Genomic DNA, 17,581 nt, shown 5'->3' on the forward strand with positions numbered 1-17,581 from the left:
TTGGGCCCCAGGGCAAAATTAGCCTGGGGGCCCCCCAACTGACACCCCCGACCAAAAAGCATCATTAGAGGCCCTTTGTTGCAGCCTAATTTCCCTGCTGGGCCCCTGAGCTGGCTGCTGACCCTCCCCCAATCACCTCCCAACTTAACAGACTCTGCAGGGAGCAACAGTTAAGGTGGGGGAAGGACACCTTGGGGGCCTCTACAGGCTCTGGGGCCCTGGGGCAATTGCCCATTTTTTCCTATTGTAGCTCCGGCCCTGCATTGGGACTGAGGTTGTTGCCTCGTGACCAATCACTGTGGCTAAAAGGGACAGAGAGCTAAAGCACAGACAACTGGTGGTGGAGCTACATACAGTAAATCTTCCTAAACCTTTCACACTTCTATGCGTGGGAATCATATTCCTTCTAGCTGCTCTTGCATTTTTTTTGATTAACGGTTTACCTATTTGTTCTTCCAGCTTTCCTGACATACAACGTAAAAAGTTTGAAATCTGATGTTTGGATTGGAATGAATGATGTCAACAGCGAGCACAAGTTTCTATGGACGGACCAGACTGGCGTGTATTTTACCAACTGGGCCAAAGGTCATCCATCCGGTAGCGCTGTGTACGCCCATGATGATGATGTGAGTTGTAGTAGTCTATGGACAATTGAGGCCTGCTTAGATGTCTCTTGTTGCCTTCAACATATATAAACAAATATATTGTCATTCTTGAAGGTGCAGGAAATGTATTAGGAAACAAACTTTTTTTTTATGAAACAGAATCTCAACCAATTAAATTCCTTTGTATCCATTCTGCAACCCAAATAACAATTCATAGCAACATTTACTCTATTCAAGTTTGATGTTTGGATTGGAAAGGACGACATCCTCCGCGAGCACGAGTTTCTATGGAGGGACCATTCTGACGTGTATTATACCAACTGGGGCAAAGGTCATCCATTCGGTAGCATTGTGTACGACGGTGATGATGATGTGAGTTGTAGTAGTATATGGACATTTAGGCCTGCTTAGATGTCTCTTGCAGCTTTCAACATCTATGAACAAATATATTGGCCTCAATTCACTAAGGGAAGTTGAGTTAAATATTTTAGCTCAGTAAAATACCGCATACTGCGTTTTACAAATTTTTTACAAAATCATTTCGATTTCCCGCATGCGGTAGAAGCTTGGTAATTTACAGGACAAACATGCTTCAATTCACTAAGCCCTGCTACGTCAGTTTCACTTACCAGCTGTGGAGCAGGTCAGGCAGCAAGCTGTGATTGTGTGAGCTTGAGTCGGGGTTTTCTGTCCAGTGCATTCCCGGCATCCCTTTAGATGTACTGCAGCCACCAGTTGGAGCTCTTCTGTGTAGGAGCATAAAGATATTCACATCTAAAGGGATGCAGAAAAGCCTTTTAAAAAGTCTCCTTCTACTGCTTTGCCGAACTGAAGTCCCACCTTCCAGGGTATTGCACCAAATCAGTGTGAGAAGCAGGGCTATGTGGCTTTCTGTATTGGCTGCTTGGCTCTACCTATTGTCTGTCTGCTGCATCAGTCAATATGTTACCGCATGGAAATTGTGAATTATTGGCTGGTCAGAACTCTCACTATTGGCTGTCTGCTACATCTGTCAATATGTTACCGCATGGAAATTGTGAATTATTGGCTGGTCAGAACTCTCACTATTGGCTGTCTGCTACATCTGTCAATATGTTACCGCATGGAAATTGTGAATTATTGGCTGGTCAGAACTCTCCCTATTGGCTGTCTGCTACATCAGTCAATATGTTACCGCATGGAAATTGTGAATTATTGGCTGGTCAAAACTGGAGGTAAATCTCAAACATTTTTGCCCGCTTTACTAAATGCATTGATCTTTGTGATTGATTATTGCAAATTAATTCTTGCAAATTCTTGACGTTTAGTGAATTGGCATTTGGCAAGGTGATCGGTAAAATCAGAAGTTTTCTGCATTACCGAATGAGGTAATGCTTAGTAAATTGAGGCCATTGCCATTCTTGAAGGTGAAGGAAATGTATTAGGAAACCAACTTTGTTATGAAACTGAGGCCCATATGCAATTAACTTTTTCACCTGAGTTTGCTCCTACGTGATATTTTTAAAATCCATAAAATACCTTATAAACCACAATCAAGCAAGAAGATACTCAAAATAATTTTGATAGCACTTGTTCACCTAATTTTGGGTACTTTTTCAATTGTAAAATGATGGGTAGTTACCGTATTATAAATTGAACATGAAAATTATCTTTTAAGAGAAAACTACAGAGAAAAAAGTTAATTGCATATGTGCCAGAATCTCAACCAATTAAATCTCTCTGTAGCCATTCAGCAACCCCAATAACAATTCATAGCAACTCTAAGTGCAGCTCCATGCAAAACTGTTTTAGGCACGCACTCAATGATGGAGCCTAATTTTTTCAACTGGCTTTCAGGTGCTTAGAGAGATGATTTGCATATTAGGAGTGATGCTTCATGGGAAATCACAATTGCTCACTTAAAGCTGAATTATTGCAAAAACTTTCTGTTGTAGGAAAGGCAGGGTTGTTTTTGAGAGCTTTTTGGTCTTTTTTGAGAGCTTTTTGGTCTTTTTTTAGTACCTCCAATCCTTGTGGTTCTGGGTCACCATGACCATCTGGGTACTCCGTAGTACTGTTTCAAGCCCTATCCCACCATGCAGCCATATCCACCCATTCCATGCACCGTTGAGGGAAACAGGCTATATGCATGGTGGATTGATGAGCCTCTGTTAAAGCCGTAGGCTGATAATAAACCTACTGCTCTGAATGTATGCCTCACTTTTAGGGGCACTGATTTTCTTCCCGTTCATAAATTTAATAAATGACCATATATTTACTAATTGGGGTGTGGTTCATGGATGAGCAAAATTTTGTATTAGGTGTTATGGAAATTGAGGGTAACACAAAATCGTAATTTTGTGTTCTACACGGAGATTCATCCTGAAAATGATTATAATTACACAAAATATGTCTATGGTCCTAATTATAAAATGTTTTTGGTAATTTTTCATTATTATGATTATTTCATTACGATCATTATAGTAACTATGAAAATGAAGTGAAATTGCAATCACACATTATGATCATCACTGGTGTGGTTAGAGTACACAACCTTAACCTTTTCCGGACTGACGCAGTTGAAATCTACGCCCTGCATGTGGCAGTGCGGATCTGACAAGACGTAGACTCGATCGTGCCACTCTGTCCCCGCCGCAGATCACTCACAATGCCGTTTATATGACGGCAGAGCTGTGTGAGCCGGTCAGGAGCTTCATTGGCTCCTGACAGTCTCATCAATGTAAGCTTATCCCATTGGCTTACATTTGATTGACAGCGTCAGGAGCCAATGAAAGCGGCTCCTGATCTGCTTGCACAGCTCAGCCATCATAGCGATGGCAGAGAGAGGGACCTGCAGTGAGGACAGAGCGGCGTGACCAGCAGGAGTGGTGGATCTTTGCGGCGATTCGTCGGTAAGCGGTGTTTCCGTACTAGCGGTCTCTGGTCCTTAAGAAGGCAGAGACTGCTGGTACGGAAGTAGTTAATGTGTTATGTTTTCTTTGGAAGGAGGCTCCTGGGTATCCTTATACTGTTCAGTTTTTAGTATATATAATGATGGTCAATGACATCATTCTGAGATGATGCAAATGTGTCTACTGCTCTGGCATTTGATTGATCTCTTTTCAAGATGCATGTGTTTGCCTAACATTAGCATAGCTTTTGCATCATTTTCATCAAGTATTATTGGCATCTCATTGCAAATCCCTACATGTATTCATTTACAGCACCAACTTAGGGTTAGTGCGGATAATTTATGCAAACATTACTGTGGACCTATAAGGGCTCGATAAAGAAAGTACCTTTGCAATTGTACACGAGACATAAAAGCCTCCCATGGACTCTAAGGCTTCTCATGGTACTGTACAGAGATGTGTCCTGTGGTTGGATCAGAACTGCCAGTACACTACAGAACTTTCTAGTTCAATCTGATCTGTGGTGTGACACAGCTGAGATCATGTAAGCAGGGCTCATCATTCACTGATAACTGATACCACAGGGCTGGTTCTAGTCTTTTTGCTGCCTGAGGCAACCTTGTGAGGATGCACCCCCCCCCCCCCCCCCTCCGCACAGCACCTGACAATTTGCCCTGCATGTTATAGCTGAGGTGAGCCTTCCAAAACACCTTCAGTACAGATAGGTAGCCAGGTATAGGTGCCCCCAGTATTGGTAGCTAGGTACAGTTGCCCCCAGTATAGTTTAGCCAGGTACAGTTGCCCCAGTATAGGTTGGCCAATGGCCAGGCACTCTCTTCACTTCCTGTTTCTGCCTGGTGCTTTCCCCAGACTTCTGCCTCCTGAGGAAGTTGCCTCACTTGGCATCATGGGTGGACTGGGCCTGGATAATCAGACAGTTTCCTTCTTTAATAATTTTAAATGTGGCCACACGCAATACAATAAAATTTTATGGCAATTTGATCAAAACTAATTTCCCAAAAAAAATCGAAAGCTTTTTTTATTCGAGTAAGAATTCTGAATGGATTTCCCTTTTTTTAATATATAAAAAAAAATTGGGAGTGGTCAATTTTTCTGATCAATTTTTATGAAAATTGAATGGTGTAGGGTAAGTTGCTAAATCCCCTAATACATACACACAAGCTATTTTCTCAGAGTTTTCAATCATTTTTTTTTCATAATTGTAGAAAAAAAATGTGTGTGGTCCATTGGTCAATTTATTCAAATGTTAAAATCAGTCAGAAAAATTGATTGTAATCCTTGAATTGAAAATATTTTTCAAAAATGGTATGGTGTGTGGTCACCTTAGGATATTAAAGAAAACCTGAAGTGGGGAAATTCACTTCATGTTTGATACTAACCTTAGCAGAAGGAAGGCTCTGGGAAAGGCTCTTGGAAAGGCTCTGGATAGTGTGGAGCCTTCCCCTTCCATCTTTGTCATTCCAGCGCTGTTTTCTGGTGTCTTCTTCGGCCACAAGTAGTTGCTAGGATGGGTGTCCTGTCGTAACAATAGACCCTGCAAGGGATGCAGCCGCAGAGAGACCCAAAAGCCACAGGGGGCCCCGTCCTGAGAGACTGACAACTAAGGGCAGGGAGAGAAAAAACGTTCTGCTCTCTGCACAATTGTTCTAATGACTGCACTTGCTCAGCCACTGAGAACGAAACATACATAGTTTTGTAGACAAAGATTTGTAGACAGTCCCGATTCAGTGTACAGGGGGAGTGGGCCCCGTCCAAACTTTTGCAGGGGGGCCCAGTGATTTTTAGTTACGCCCCTAGATTGGCGTATCCCTACTGTGCATGTGTGAGTAGTTCTGAAGAGCCTTTCAACTTAAAGGGTCAAATGGCTACACCAGAAGACGGCGCTGGGATGACAGGTTGGGTGGAGGAATGGGGAGGCCTATGGTATTCAGAGCTTTCCCTCTCCCTATGTAAGTATCAAATCACAAGAGAGTTATTACACTTCAGAATGCACATTTTTAAACAGAGGCACCAACAAGATTAAAAACATTTAAAAAACATTTAATAGGGGGAAGTTTGGCGGACTTACCCCTCTCGTAGAAAAACAGACTGAAAAAAATGTACTAGAATTTGAGGTAACATTTATTGGATACTCCAAAGTGCAACGTGTTTCGCAGGTCACAATTCTGCTTCATCAGGCAATTCATTGGAGAAAGCAAAAGGGATCTGTGCAGTAGCCAAGGGCATATGTCTACTCTGTATTACACTTCAGGTTTACTTTAAAGGGGTGAAAATACAAACGGATTATTATGAATTTCATCTAGAAGCCATTGTTTAACATTTACATTTGATGCTACCTCACCTTGCATTCTTTATTCCATTGAAATGTTTTCACCTGTAACAAGTGGTTATGTTTCCATGTAGACAGACTGTGTGGCTATGAAAACGGCTGACTTCATGGAGGCTGGGAAATGGACTGAAGAGGAGTGCGACCTAGAGAGGGGATACATATGCCAGAAGCCTACGGGTAAGACTGGCAAAAAATTATAATTAACACTGGAATCTTTTTGATTATTGTCTTTTGTTTTTTTTTGTTTTTTTGTCTTTTGTTTTTAAATCATAGTGCCAGTTTATATATGTTCAGTTACATTGATCTGATTGTTGCATTAAATAAACAAGGAACTTTTTGGTTGATTAAAAAATCTCAAGAAGTATATCACCATACGTATTTTATTAACTCAACTGTAAGGGCCCACATGCAACTCACTTTTTCTCCATAGTTTTCTCCAAGTTCATATTTCTACACCTTGTCAATAAAATGCTTTTTAAGTAGTTCAGCCTTCAGTCATTTTTCACCTTATGCATCTGAGCAATTTTCACCTCTCATTCATTCGCCAATAACTTTATCACTACTTATCACAATGAATAGATCTATATACACATAATACACCTGGCTTGCAGTGATAGGTGTATTATGTGTGCACTTCTCATTGGCTTATAAGCAGCCTGCAGGCTTTATAAAGCAGCAGAGAACTGGGAGTGAGTTTCTCCAATTGTGTGTTTGGTAAGTTTTAGAGCAGTAGGAGACAGGCCTTGGAGGTGGCAGCTCCAAGGTTTTGGCTGCGCTCACATATGGTGTTAGATGCTGGTTCTGGGGCCCCGGGCAGTGAGAGTTCCCGGGGCCCCAGGCTGGCTCATGTACCATTGTTTTTAATGAATAGATCTATATCTTGTTTTTTCCGCCACCAATTAGGCTTTCTTTAGTTGATACATTTTGTTAAGAATTGTTTTTTTCTAAATACATTTGAACAGGAATATTAAGAAAAAAATGGGAAACAAATCATTATTTATCAGTTTTCAGCCTGTATAGCTTTAAAATAATACATGCTACCATAATTAAAACCCACATATTTTATTTGCCCATTTGTCCCAGTTATTACACAATTTAAATTATGTCCCCATCATCACAATGTATGGCACCAATATTTTATTTGGAAATAAAGGTGCATCACTATTTACAAGCTTATAATTTAAAAAACAATAGTAATATACCCTCTTGACATGTATATTAAAAAAGGTTCAGACTCTTAGGTAACTATTTATGTTTTTTTTTATTAAAAATTTAATTTGGGTATTTTTTGGAGTGTGGATGGTAAACAGTTAATTATAAATGTAAAAGTTTGTGGGTTTATTAAAACAAATGTATGTAGATGTAGTTTTACTATTTGGCCACAAGATGGCCTCAGTCATTTTTTTTTTTCTTCCTGTAAGCAAGCGCTCTCACTTACAGAAGGTAAAGGGAGGACGTGAAACTTTTTTTTTCTTTAGAAAGAGTAATAGAAGCCGTCAGTCTTTCTAACGGGGAATTGGATCAATGAATGGGAACTGCGTTCCCATCTATTGATCTCCGGGCTAACAGGTGGTGGCACAGGAGCGTGCAGGCAGGATCGGCCGCGGGAGCGCACTGCAGCCTTTTGGACGTAGCAGGTACGTCCAAAAGTCTAAAGTAGTTAAGCAACCAGGAAGCAAGAAAATGCATTGAATAATTTTGACAGTTCTTTTCCATTTACTTTTGGTATTTTTTCAATTGCAAAGTGCTGACAAATTATTTTAACTGCAGATTAAAAATTATCACCTTGGAGAAAATTTAGGTGAAAAAGTGAATTGCATATGGCCACAGGGGCCAAAAAAAAAAAAAAAATACTCAGAATAATGTTGGCAGTGTTTTTCACATACTGGCCCATATGCAATTCACTTTTTCTCCTGAGTTTTCTCCTAGGTGATATTTTTTACATCTTGTCATAAAATTCCTTTTAAACCTTCAGCAAGAAAGAAAATACTCAAAATAATTTTGATAGTACTTTGTCACCATGTTTTGGGTACTTTTTCAATTGTAAAATGCTAAAAAAATTATTTTAAAAAGAACACGAAAATTATCCATGAAAATGATCTCCTTGGAGATAACGCAGGAGAAAACAAATAATTCAATATAGGCCCTTATTTATTTATATAATGAATTATCTCACCTCTCGGGCCATATGCAATTACATTTTTCACCTGAGTTTTCTCCAAGGTGATATTTTCATAACTTGTAATAAAATGCCTTGTATGCCACCAGCAAGCAAGAAAATACTAAAAATAAATTTGATAGTACTTTTCCCCCAACATTTTGGTACTTTTCCAGTTGTAAAATGCTGAAAAACTAGTTTAAAGAAAAGACAAAAAATTATCTCTCAGGAGAAAACTCAGGAGAAAAAATGAATTGCATATGGCCCCTTGGGCCATATGCAATTGAATTTTTCTCCTAAGTTTTCTCCTAGGAAACAACTTTTTAGCACTCTGCAATTGAAAAGGTACTAAAGTACTGTGGCCCATATGCAATTAACTTTTTCACCTAAGTTTTCTCCTAGGAGATAATTTTTCATCTTTGATTTAAAATAACCTTTTAGCAATTTGCAATGGAAAGAGTACCAAAAAGTAGGTGAAAATGTACTGTCAAAATGATTTTCAGTATTTGTTTGCTTGCTGGTAGTTTAAAGGGCATTTTATTTACAATTTTTGAAAATATCCCCTAGGAGAAAACTCAGGTGAAAAAGTTAATTACATATGGGCCCTTGTCATCAACTTTTGGGTACTCTTTCAATTGTAAAATGCTGAAAAGTTAATTTAAAGAGAAGATGAAAGCTATTTCCTACAAGATAACGAAGGTGAAAAAGTGAATTGCATATGGGCCAAGAAAAGAGACAATGATCTGCAAACTTGGCTCTCCAGCTGTCCCACAATGCATTTGCCTTTATTAATCATGACTGTGGCTGTCAGACTCCCGCAATGCATTGTTGGACTTGTAGTTCCTTAACAGCTGGAGAGCCAAGTTTTCAGAACACTATCCTAGGAGATCATTTTACATCAGGGCCCATATGCAATTCACTTTTTCTCCTGACTTATCTCCTAAAAGATAATTTTCCATCCTTTGTTTAAAGTAACTTTTTAGCATGCTGCAATAAAAAAGTACCAAAAAGTAGGTGAATAAGGACAATCAAAATTATTTTGAGTATTTTCTTGCTTGCAGGTGGTTTAAAATGTATTTACTTGACAAATTGTGAAAATATCACCTAGGAGAAAACTCAAGAGAAAAATTGAATTGCATATGGGCCCTTATCTTTAGCACTTTACAATTGAAAAAGCATCAAAAAGTAGGTGAAAGAGTACTCTCAAAAATTATTTTGAGTATTTTCTTGCTGATGGTTTAAAAGTAATTTCATTAACAAGATGGGAAAATAGCCTCTAGGAGAAAACTCAGGAGAAAAAGTTAATTGCATATAGGACAAAGAGATATAATGCATTACATCAATCAGATATGGGCCCATATGCAAAGAATTATTTTTCTCCTGAGTTTTTTTCATAGGTGATATTTTCACAATTGTCAATAAAATGCATTTTAAACCACCAAAAAGTAAAAAAAATTAAAAAAATAAAAATATTCAAAATAATTATTAGTACTTTTTCACCTTAATTTCGGTACTTTTTCACTTGCAAAGTGCTGAAAATTTATTTTAAATAGAAGATGATCTCCTAGGAGATCATTTTTCATCTTCTATTCAGAATAACTCCAGCCCTTTGCAGTAGAAAAAGTACAAACAAAGTAGGTGAAAAGGTACTTTCAAAACTATTTTAAGTATTTTCTTGCTTGCTGGTGATTTTAACCACTTTACCCCCAGCGGTGCGGATTTCTCTGTCCCTTTCTCCACCCTGTTAACACCAAGGGACGGAGAAATCCGCACCTGACGCCGCTCCCGCCGCTGTCCGCGCACCCGTTTGCTCGTCTGCGCGCCCCCGCGCTCGTGCATGCCGCCGCCCGCTTGCCCGGAGATCAATGAATGGGGAAAACTTTTCCCATTCGTTGATCTCTGCCCCCCGCAATGATCAGCTGCTTCTACGAGAAGCAGCGATCATTGTGAGAAAAAAACAGTTTCCCAGCCTCCTAACCCTTCCTGCAAGCGTACTTCCTGTACGCTTGCAGGTCGCATAAACAAAAAGTTACTGTGGCCATCTTGTGGCTATATAGTAAAACTATTACTACTACTATTATACCTACACAAATGCGGCAGTCCAATTCACCCCAGTGCTCTCCTGAAAAGGAAACAGAAGCCAAATCCCTTTTAATCTGGCCGAGCAAATGAAGCTGAATAAAGCAGATTTTACTTAAGAATGTAATGACTGCTAGTAAAACTACACCCTAAAGCATTTTTCATATACAAATACATTACTTTTACACTAAACATTAACTCATTACCTCCTACACTCCCCAATTTTTTTTTTTGTAATTAATAAAAAAAAATTACAATTAAAAAAAATACTTAAATAGTTACCTTAGGGACTGAACTTTTTAAATATTTATGTCAAGAGGGTATAACACTATTACTTTATAAACTATGGGCTTGTAATTAGGGATGGACACAACACTAAAAAAATGCACCTTTATTTCCAAATAAAGTATTGGCGCCAAACATTGTGATAGAGACATAATTTAAACGGTTTTATAACCGGGACAAAAGGGCAAATACATTTCATTGGTTTTAATTACAGTAGCATGCATTGTTTAAAAACTATAAAGGCCGAAAACTGAAAAATAATACATTTTTTTCTATTTTCCCATTATAACACATTTAGAATAAAATAATTCTTGGCATAATGTCCCACCTACAGAAAGCCTAATTGGTGGCGAAAAGAACAAGACATAGTTCATTTCATTGTGATAAGTAATTATAAAGTTATAGACCAGGGCTGCCCAATAGGTCGATCGCGATCTACCGGTAGATCGCGACCGCCTTTTTGGTAGATCGCGGCCTCTCGGCCGCGTCTCGTAAAATTTGTTGCGGCCAGCAACTCGTGTTTAGCTGCTGGCCAATAAGGATGCATGCGAGGAGAGAGGGAGGAGAGAGGCGGCGCGGCCGCTACGTCATGGCTGGGGGCAGCGCCGGGTACGTTACAAGCACGCACGTTGCAGGCTGCCCGTCGCCGCCCCCAGCCATGACGTAGCGGCCGCGCCGCCTCTCTCTTCGCCGCCGCTTCTCCCCTGCATCCCATTGGCCTGCCAGAGTCTCTCCTCGCCGCCTCTTCTCCTCTGACTGCCTGCAGGTACATATACCTGGCTAGCCTACACTGGGGGCCCATACATCCGGCTAACTACACTGAGGGCCCATACACCCGGCTAACTACACTGAGGGCCCATACACCCGGCTAACTACACTGAGGGCACATACACCCGGCTAACTACACTGAGGGCCCATACACCCGGCTAACTACACTGAGGACCCATACACCCGGCTAACTACACTGGGGGCCCATACACCCGGCTAACTACACTGGGGGCCCATATACCTGGCTAACCTACACTGGGGGCCCATATACCTGGCTAACCTACACTGAGGGCCCATATACCTGGCTAACCTACACTGAGGGCCCATATACCTGGCTTACCTACACTGAGGGCCCATATACCTGGCTAACCTACACTGAGGGCCCATATACCTGGCTAACCTACACTGGGGGCCCATATACCTGGCTAACCTACACTGGGGGCCCATATACCTGGCTAACCTACACTGAGGGCCCATATACCTGGCTAACCTACACTGAGGGCCCATATGCCTGGCTAACCTACACTGAGAGCCCATATACCTGGCTAACCTACACTGAGGGCCCATATACCTGGCTAACCTACACTGGGGGCCCATATACCTACACTGAGGGCCCATATACCTGGCTAACCTACACTGAGGGCCCATATACCTGGCTAACCTACACTGAGGGCCCATATACCTGGCTAACCTACACTGGGGGCCCATATACCTGGCTAACCTACACTTCGGGCCCATATACCTGGCTAACCTACACTGAGGGCCCATATACCTGGCTAACCTACACTGGGGGCCCATATACCTGGCTAACCTATACTGAGGGCCCATATACCTGGCTAACCTACACTGAGGGCCCATATACCTGGCTAACCTACACTGGGGGCCCATATACCTGGCTAACCTATACTGAGGGCACGTAACCTATGCTGCAGGCACATATACCTGGCTAACCTACGCGGGGGGGGGGGGGGGCGTGCTTAGACGTTGGTAGATCTCCTGGCCTCGGCGAATTTTAAAGTAGCTCGCGAGCCGAAAAAGTGTGGGCACCCCTGTTATAGACGAATGAATGGAAGGCGCACTGAAAGGTGAAAATTGCTCTGGTGCTCAGGGGGTAAAACCGCTCAGTGGTGAAGTGTTTAAATGCATGCTACTTGACAAGTTTGAAAATATCACATAGGAGAAAACCCAGCAGAAAAAGTTAATTGCATATGGGCCATCTATGTAATTACTTTTCTCTTCAAAATTTTCTCCCAGAGGATAATTATTCATATTTTGTACAAAGTAACCTTTCAGCACTTCATAACTATAAAAGTGGTGATTCACTGTGGGCACATTGCTTCTATAATGCACAATAGGCCATTTATTAGCAACACGAGAATTGTGTATAAAATACGGGTTGCACGATGTGCACAAGATGTGTTGTGTTACTTGTGAAAATATTGCAGTGCACTTTTTGCATACGGCAATTTTACTTGGGTTTAGTGAATCAACCCCATGATGAGATACACATGGGGACATAACGTACCAGTCCTATTAATGACTTATCTAAAGGCGTACATGTAGCTCCATCAGTTTGAGTTGAGCACTGGGTGCCGTTACATTACCATTATTTTACTACAGACTAACAATGCCGCCATTCTCACATGAATAGTCCCCTTCTAGTGCCTAACGGTCCCTTCCTAGTGCCTAACACTAACCTCTCCCTTGTCATGTGTAACCCTAATCCGAGCACCCAAACTTACACTATTTGTAGCTGATAGTCTACAAATAGACGATTGGCTGATATCACTATTCACCATGTATTAGCCAATCAAACAACTATCGACATCAGGTACCCGACTCACTGCCTGGGCGTCTATTAGACACCTGCTGATCTTCGTGCCCGAATGAGCTGATCTGGTCCTAAAGTCCCTTTTTGTTTTTTGCATTGCCAGGGTTAAAAAAAATAGTGCTTATACCTACACAAATGCCGCAGTCCAATTCACCCCAGTGCTCTCCTGAAAAGGAAACAGAAGCCAAATCCCTTTTAACCTGGCCGAGCAAATGAAGCTGAATGAAGCAGATTTTACTTAAGAATGTAATGACTGCTGTTTATAAATCAAAACATGCACACCATGCAGGTTCAAATGCAAAAAAGAAGTATATTGAGTAACATAGGCTGACAAAATACAGTCAAAAACGTGTAACAAAATGCTGTAAGGCATATATATAAACAACTGTACACAAAGCTCTGCAGTCAGCAACAACTCAAAGTACAGCCTGCAGAATGCAATACATGTGCAAAGTGCACGCTGTAAGGCAAAGGTAAGTGGCAACTGGTAACTTATTATAACAAGAAGTGCTGGCTGATAACTATACAGAGACATTTGAAGTAATTGGTTAATATTAAAATATTGGTTAATGCACGGTCCCTCCCATCTCCATACATAGTGCGGTGGTCATCTTGTGGTTGGAGTCAGCTATACTCCCCACTATTGCCAGCCAGCGCTTTGGAGGTGGGTGGTGTCTGAGTGCGCAGGGCAATGACGCTGCGACGCACGTCACGTGACCTCATTGCGCTACTGGGCCAGCCCCGGTGTGATGGCTGATTCTCCCTTCCGCATAGCGTGGTATTTTAACCAGACACAAGCTACCAGGGCTCCAGGACATCACCGCTCTGCTGCTTCGCTCCAGTTGCCTCCTCCATTTGTCCCATTGATAAAGGACAATTGAAAGCGTTCCGAAACGCTGCATCTGGGTAATGCAGCAGTGTTTGTGCCCCGCCCTTGCTCTGTTGTACTGTATTGCACAGTTTGTTATTTCACATGTCTCTGTATAGTTATCAGCCAGCACTTCTTGTTATAGGTTACAGCATTTGCCCCTTACCTTTGCCTTATAGCGTGCACTTTGCACATGTATTGCATTCTCCAGGCTGTACTTTCAGTTGTTGCTGAGCTTTGTGTACAGTTGTATATATGCCTTATAGCATTTTGTTACAGGTTTTTGACTGTATTTTGTCAGCCTACGTTACTCAATATACTCCTTTTTGCATTTGAACCTGCACGGTGTGCGTGTTTTATATATTTCTTTAGATAGTTATTTTTACACAGCACCCAATACTAGCATAGTTGTACTTATGATCTTCTTTATGGTGTGCATCATCATGTGTTTGCATTGCTGTTTATTCATCACTCTTAGAAATGCAGCCCTTAACCACTTCAGATGCCTGGGTTTTTACCCCTTAAGATTCCTGATAATTTTGGAGTTTTGGCTGGGTCACAATTAATACAACAATAACTTTTCTTTATTACTTAAGCCACCAAAATAAAACATATATATTTTTAGGACAATCTAGGCTTTCTTTGGGTAGTATTTTTTTTCAAGAATTGTTTAATTTTACAGGTATTTTATTGAGGAAAATAAGGCATAAACACAAAAAGATTTTCACTCTTTCTAATTTTCCCATGACAAGTGCCAAAGTTGTAATACACCTCAACATACATTATTTGGCTTGTCCTGATTAAATGATACCATACATGCCATATGCCATTACTAGTTTGGCATGTAGCGTACTATTATCACCAGTCTGTAGTGACTGGATGTGATCTCTATGGTACATGGTGTGCAGACACCAATGTGTTACAGACGTTGCTAGTCAACAGCACGGTGACACGTTGGGTCCCCAAACTATTGCCCTTGTGATTGCATCCGATCGCTATGAGCAGCAGCCATTACAGGTGTCCTTGAATCTTAACTGCTTAAGGTTTCAGGACGTAGATTTTACGTCCTAATTAGTGCACGATCACGTGAATGGTCCTGTGAATTTTTGTTGCTGTTAGCTACCAACAATGATTCAATAAAGTTATAAAAAAAAAAGTTGTAAAAGTTAAAAAAAAAAATGTAAAGTGACATGAGCCCAAAAAAATAAAAAAGTATTTTTTTTTAATTCCCCATTAATTTTTAACCCACACTTAGCCATTTAACCCATTATTAACCCCTGCAATACCTATGCCTGTTTATAAACATTTAGTGACTGCAATTAATTATCTCATAACTTTATTTTCAGGTGCCAACAGCATGTCAATGTCTTCTTGCAATGGCATTTGTTTGCTGCAATTATGTTTTATTTTTTCAGACCCCAGAATACCAGCTGTGCCCACCACACCTCCGGCCTCCAGCCTGTACACGTTTGGTGATGCTGGGTACAAGTTTGTGAAAACTAAGATGACCTGGGAGGAAGCACGGAAAATGTGCAAAGCCTCCGACTCGGAGCTCGCCAGTATTTTAGACGAGCACACATCATCCTTTATAAGAGTGCAGCTGGAGAAATTCAAAGAGCCTTTTTGGATTGGACTTAATAGTAATAAGGTGGGTGCAGGCCACTGTGAGCATGTGCAGGATTCAAACGGAAGACTTTGAACTTTTTTTTTTTTTAAATGTACTTTTCAAAAATATATTTTAAATTCTTAAAGCGGTATAAAACCCTGACATAATATTCAATGAAAACATGTTTACCCACTTTTTATATGCCATACGGTTATCATAGTTCTAAAGAGTTTGGCCCCGTTCACTCATGGGCCCTTAATCAATTCACTTTTCCTCCTAATTTTTTTCTTGGGAAATAATTTTTCATATTCTGTTTTAAAGAGGAACTCCAGTGAAAATAATGTAATATAAAAAATGCTTAAAGGGGCACTACAGCGAAAAACTGTAACATTTAAAATATGTGCAAGCACATAAAAATAAGAAGTACATTTTTTTCCAGAGTAAAATGAGCCATAAATTACTTTTCTCTTATGTTGCTGTCACTTACAGTAGGTAGTAGAAATCTGACAGAAGTGACAGGTTTTGGACTAGTCCATCTCTTCATAGGGGATTCTCAGCAAGGTTTTTATTCTTTATAAAGATATTATCTAAAAATGATTTAAACAATGATGCTGGCCAGCCTCCCTGCTCCCTACACAGTTTTTTGGCAGTTGGACAGAGCAACTGCCATTCACTAAGTGCTTTTGAAAAATAAATAAATCCCTGAGAATCCCCTATGAAGAGATGGACTAGTCCAAAACTTGTCACTTCTGTCAGATTTCTTCTACCTACTGTAAGTGACAGCAACATGAGAAAAGTAATTTATGGCTCATTTTACTCTGGAAAAAAAATGTACTTCTTATTTGTATGTGTTTGCACATATTTTAAATGTTACAGTTTTTCACTGTAGTGCCCCTTTAATTTTTACAATAATTATGTATAAATGATTTAGTCAGTGTTTGCTCATTGTAAAATCTTTCCTCTCCCTGATTTGCATTCTGACATTTATCACATAGTGACATTTTTACTGCTGTCAGGTGATGTAGCTGATGCTTGCTTTTTTGGTTGTTAAAAACAGCTGTAAACAGTTATTTCCCACAATGCACAGACAGGAAACTGCCAGGACCATGGTTTCAAGAGTTTCTTGTGGGAGGGGTTTCGCCACAATATCAGCCATACAGAGCATCTGATGATCCGTTTGTGAAAAGGAATAGATTTCTCATGGGAAAGGGGGAATCAGCTGCTGATTGGGAGGAAGTTCAATTCTTGGTCATGGTTTCTCTTTAAATAACTTTTCAGCATTGTGCAATTGAAACAAGTACCAAAAAATAGGCGAAAAGGTACACTCAAAATGATTCTATTTTTGTGCTTGCTGGTGTCTTAAAATGCATTTTATTGAACATATCACCTAGGAAAAAACTTAGGAGAAAAAGTGAATTTGAATAAGGGCCATAAGGCCCAGACCAAATTCATTTTTTCTACTAAGTTTTCTCCTAGGTGATATTTTCACATTATAAATAGAGATGGCCCGAACAGTTCACCGGTGAACGGTTCCAGGCAAACTTTGGGTGGTTCGTGTTTGCATGCGATCGCAAAGTTTGGTTCATCCCCATAATGCTCCATTAGGGTCAACTTTGACCCTCTACATCACAGTCAGCAGGCACATTGTAGCCAATCAGGCTACACTCAGTCCTGGAGCCACTCCCCCCCTTATATAAGGCAGGGAGCGCCGGCCATTACACTCACTATATGCTTGCTATAGTGAGAGAAGGGCAAGCTGCTGCAGACTGTTTCTCCTAGGGAAAGATTAGTTAGGCTCTTGGCTTGTTAGCTTGCTCCTGGCTGATTCTTATTGCTATAATAGCACCCCACAACAGCTCTTTTGAGAGCTAATCTTGTTCTTATGATCTAGTTTTTTTCTGTGTGTCCCACTGATCTAACTGACACTTGGTTTGCATAGACAGCTTTTGTAATTCATACTGTGTGTGTGCCACTGCCAGGCCCAGCACATTCAGTGACTACCTGTGTGTGTGATAGAAAGCTGCACATTGTAATACCCATTACTGCATGTACCTAGCTGTTGTGTTGAGAGAACCTACCTCATCACTGCATATATCTACCTGTTGTGTTGAGTGAACCCTCCTCATCACTGCATATAACT

General features: G+C 40.5%; 1 protein-coding gene across 3 annotated transcripts in view; it reads left to right on the forward strand.

The window, feature by feature from the left end:
• The window catches only part of LOC137518157 (macrophage mannose receptor 1-like), a 171,139-nt gene that overhangs the window by 129,847 nt on the left and 23,711 nt on the right, over positions 1-17,581 (forward strand). For 2 of the 3 annotated variants that reach the window (XM_068235569.1, XM_068235570.1), the window contains exons 22-25: positions 460-626; positions 843-977; positions 5,921-6,023; positions 15,251-15,483. In XM_068235569.1, coding sequence (XP_068091670.1) covers positions 460-626; positions 843-977; positions 5,921-6,023; positions 15,251-15,483 — 638 coding nt within the window. The remainder of the gene's footprint in view (positions 1-459; positions 627-842; positions 978-5,920; positions 6,024-15,250; positions 15,484-17,581) is intronic. The other variant, XM_068235571.1, reaches the window with a different exon arrangement.

The sequence above is a fragment of the Hyperolius riggenbachi genome, chromosome 5 (genome assembly GCF_040937935.1).
Source record: "Hyperolius riggenbachi isolate aHypRig1 chromosome 5, aHypRig1.pri, whole genome shotgun sequence".
Taxonomy (NCBI): Eukaryota; Metazoa; Chordata; class Amphibia; order Anura; family Hyperoliidae; genus Hyperolius; species Hyperolius riggenbachi.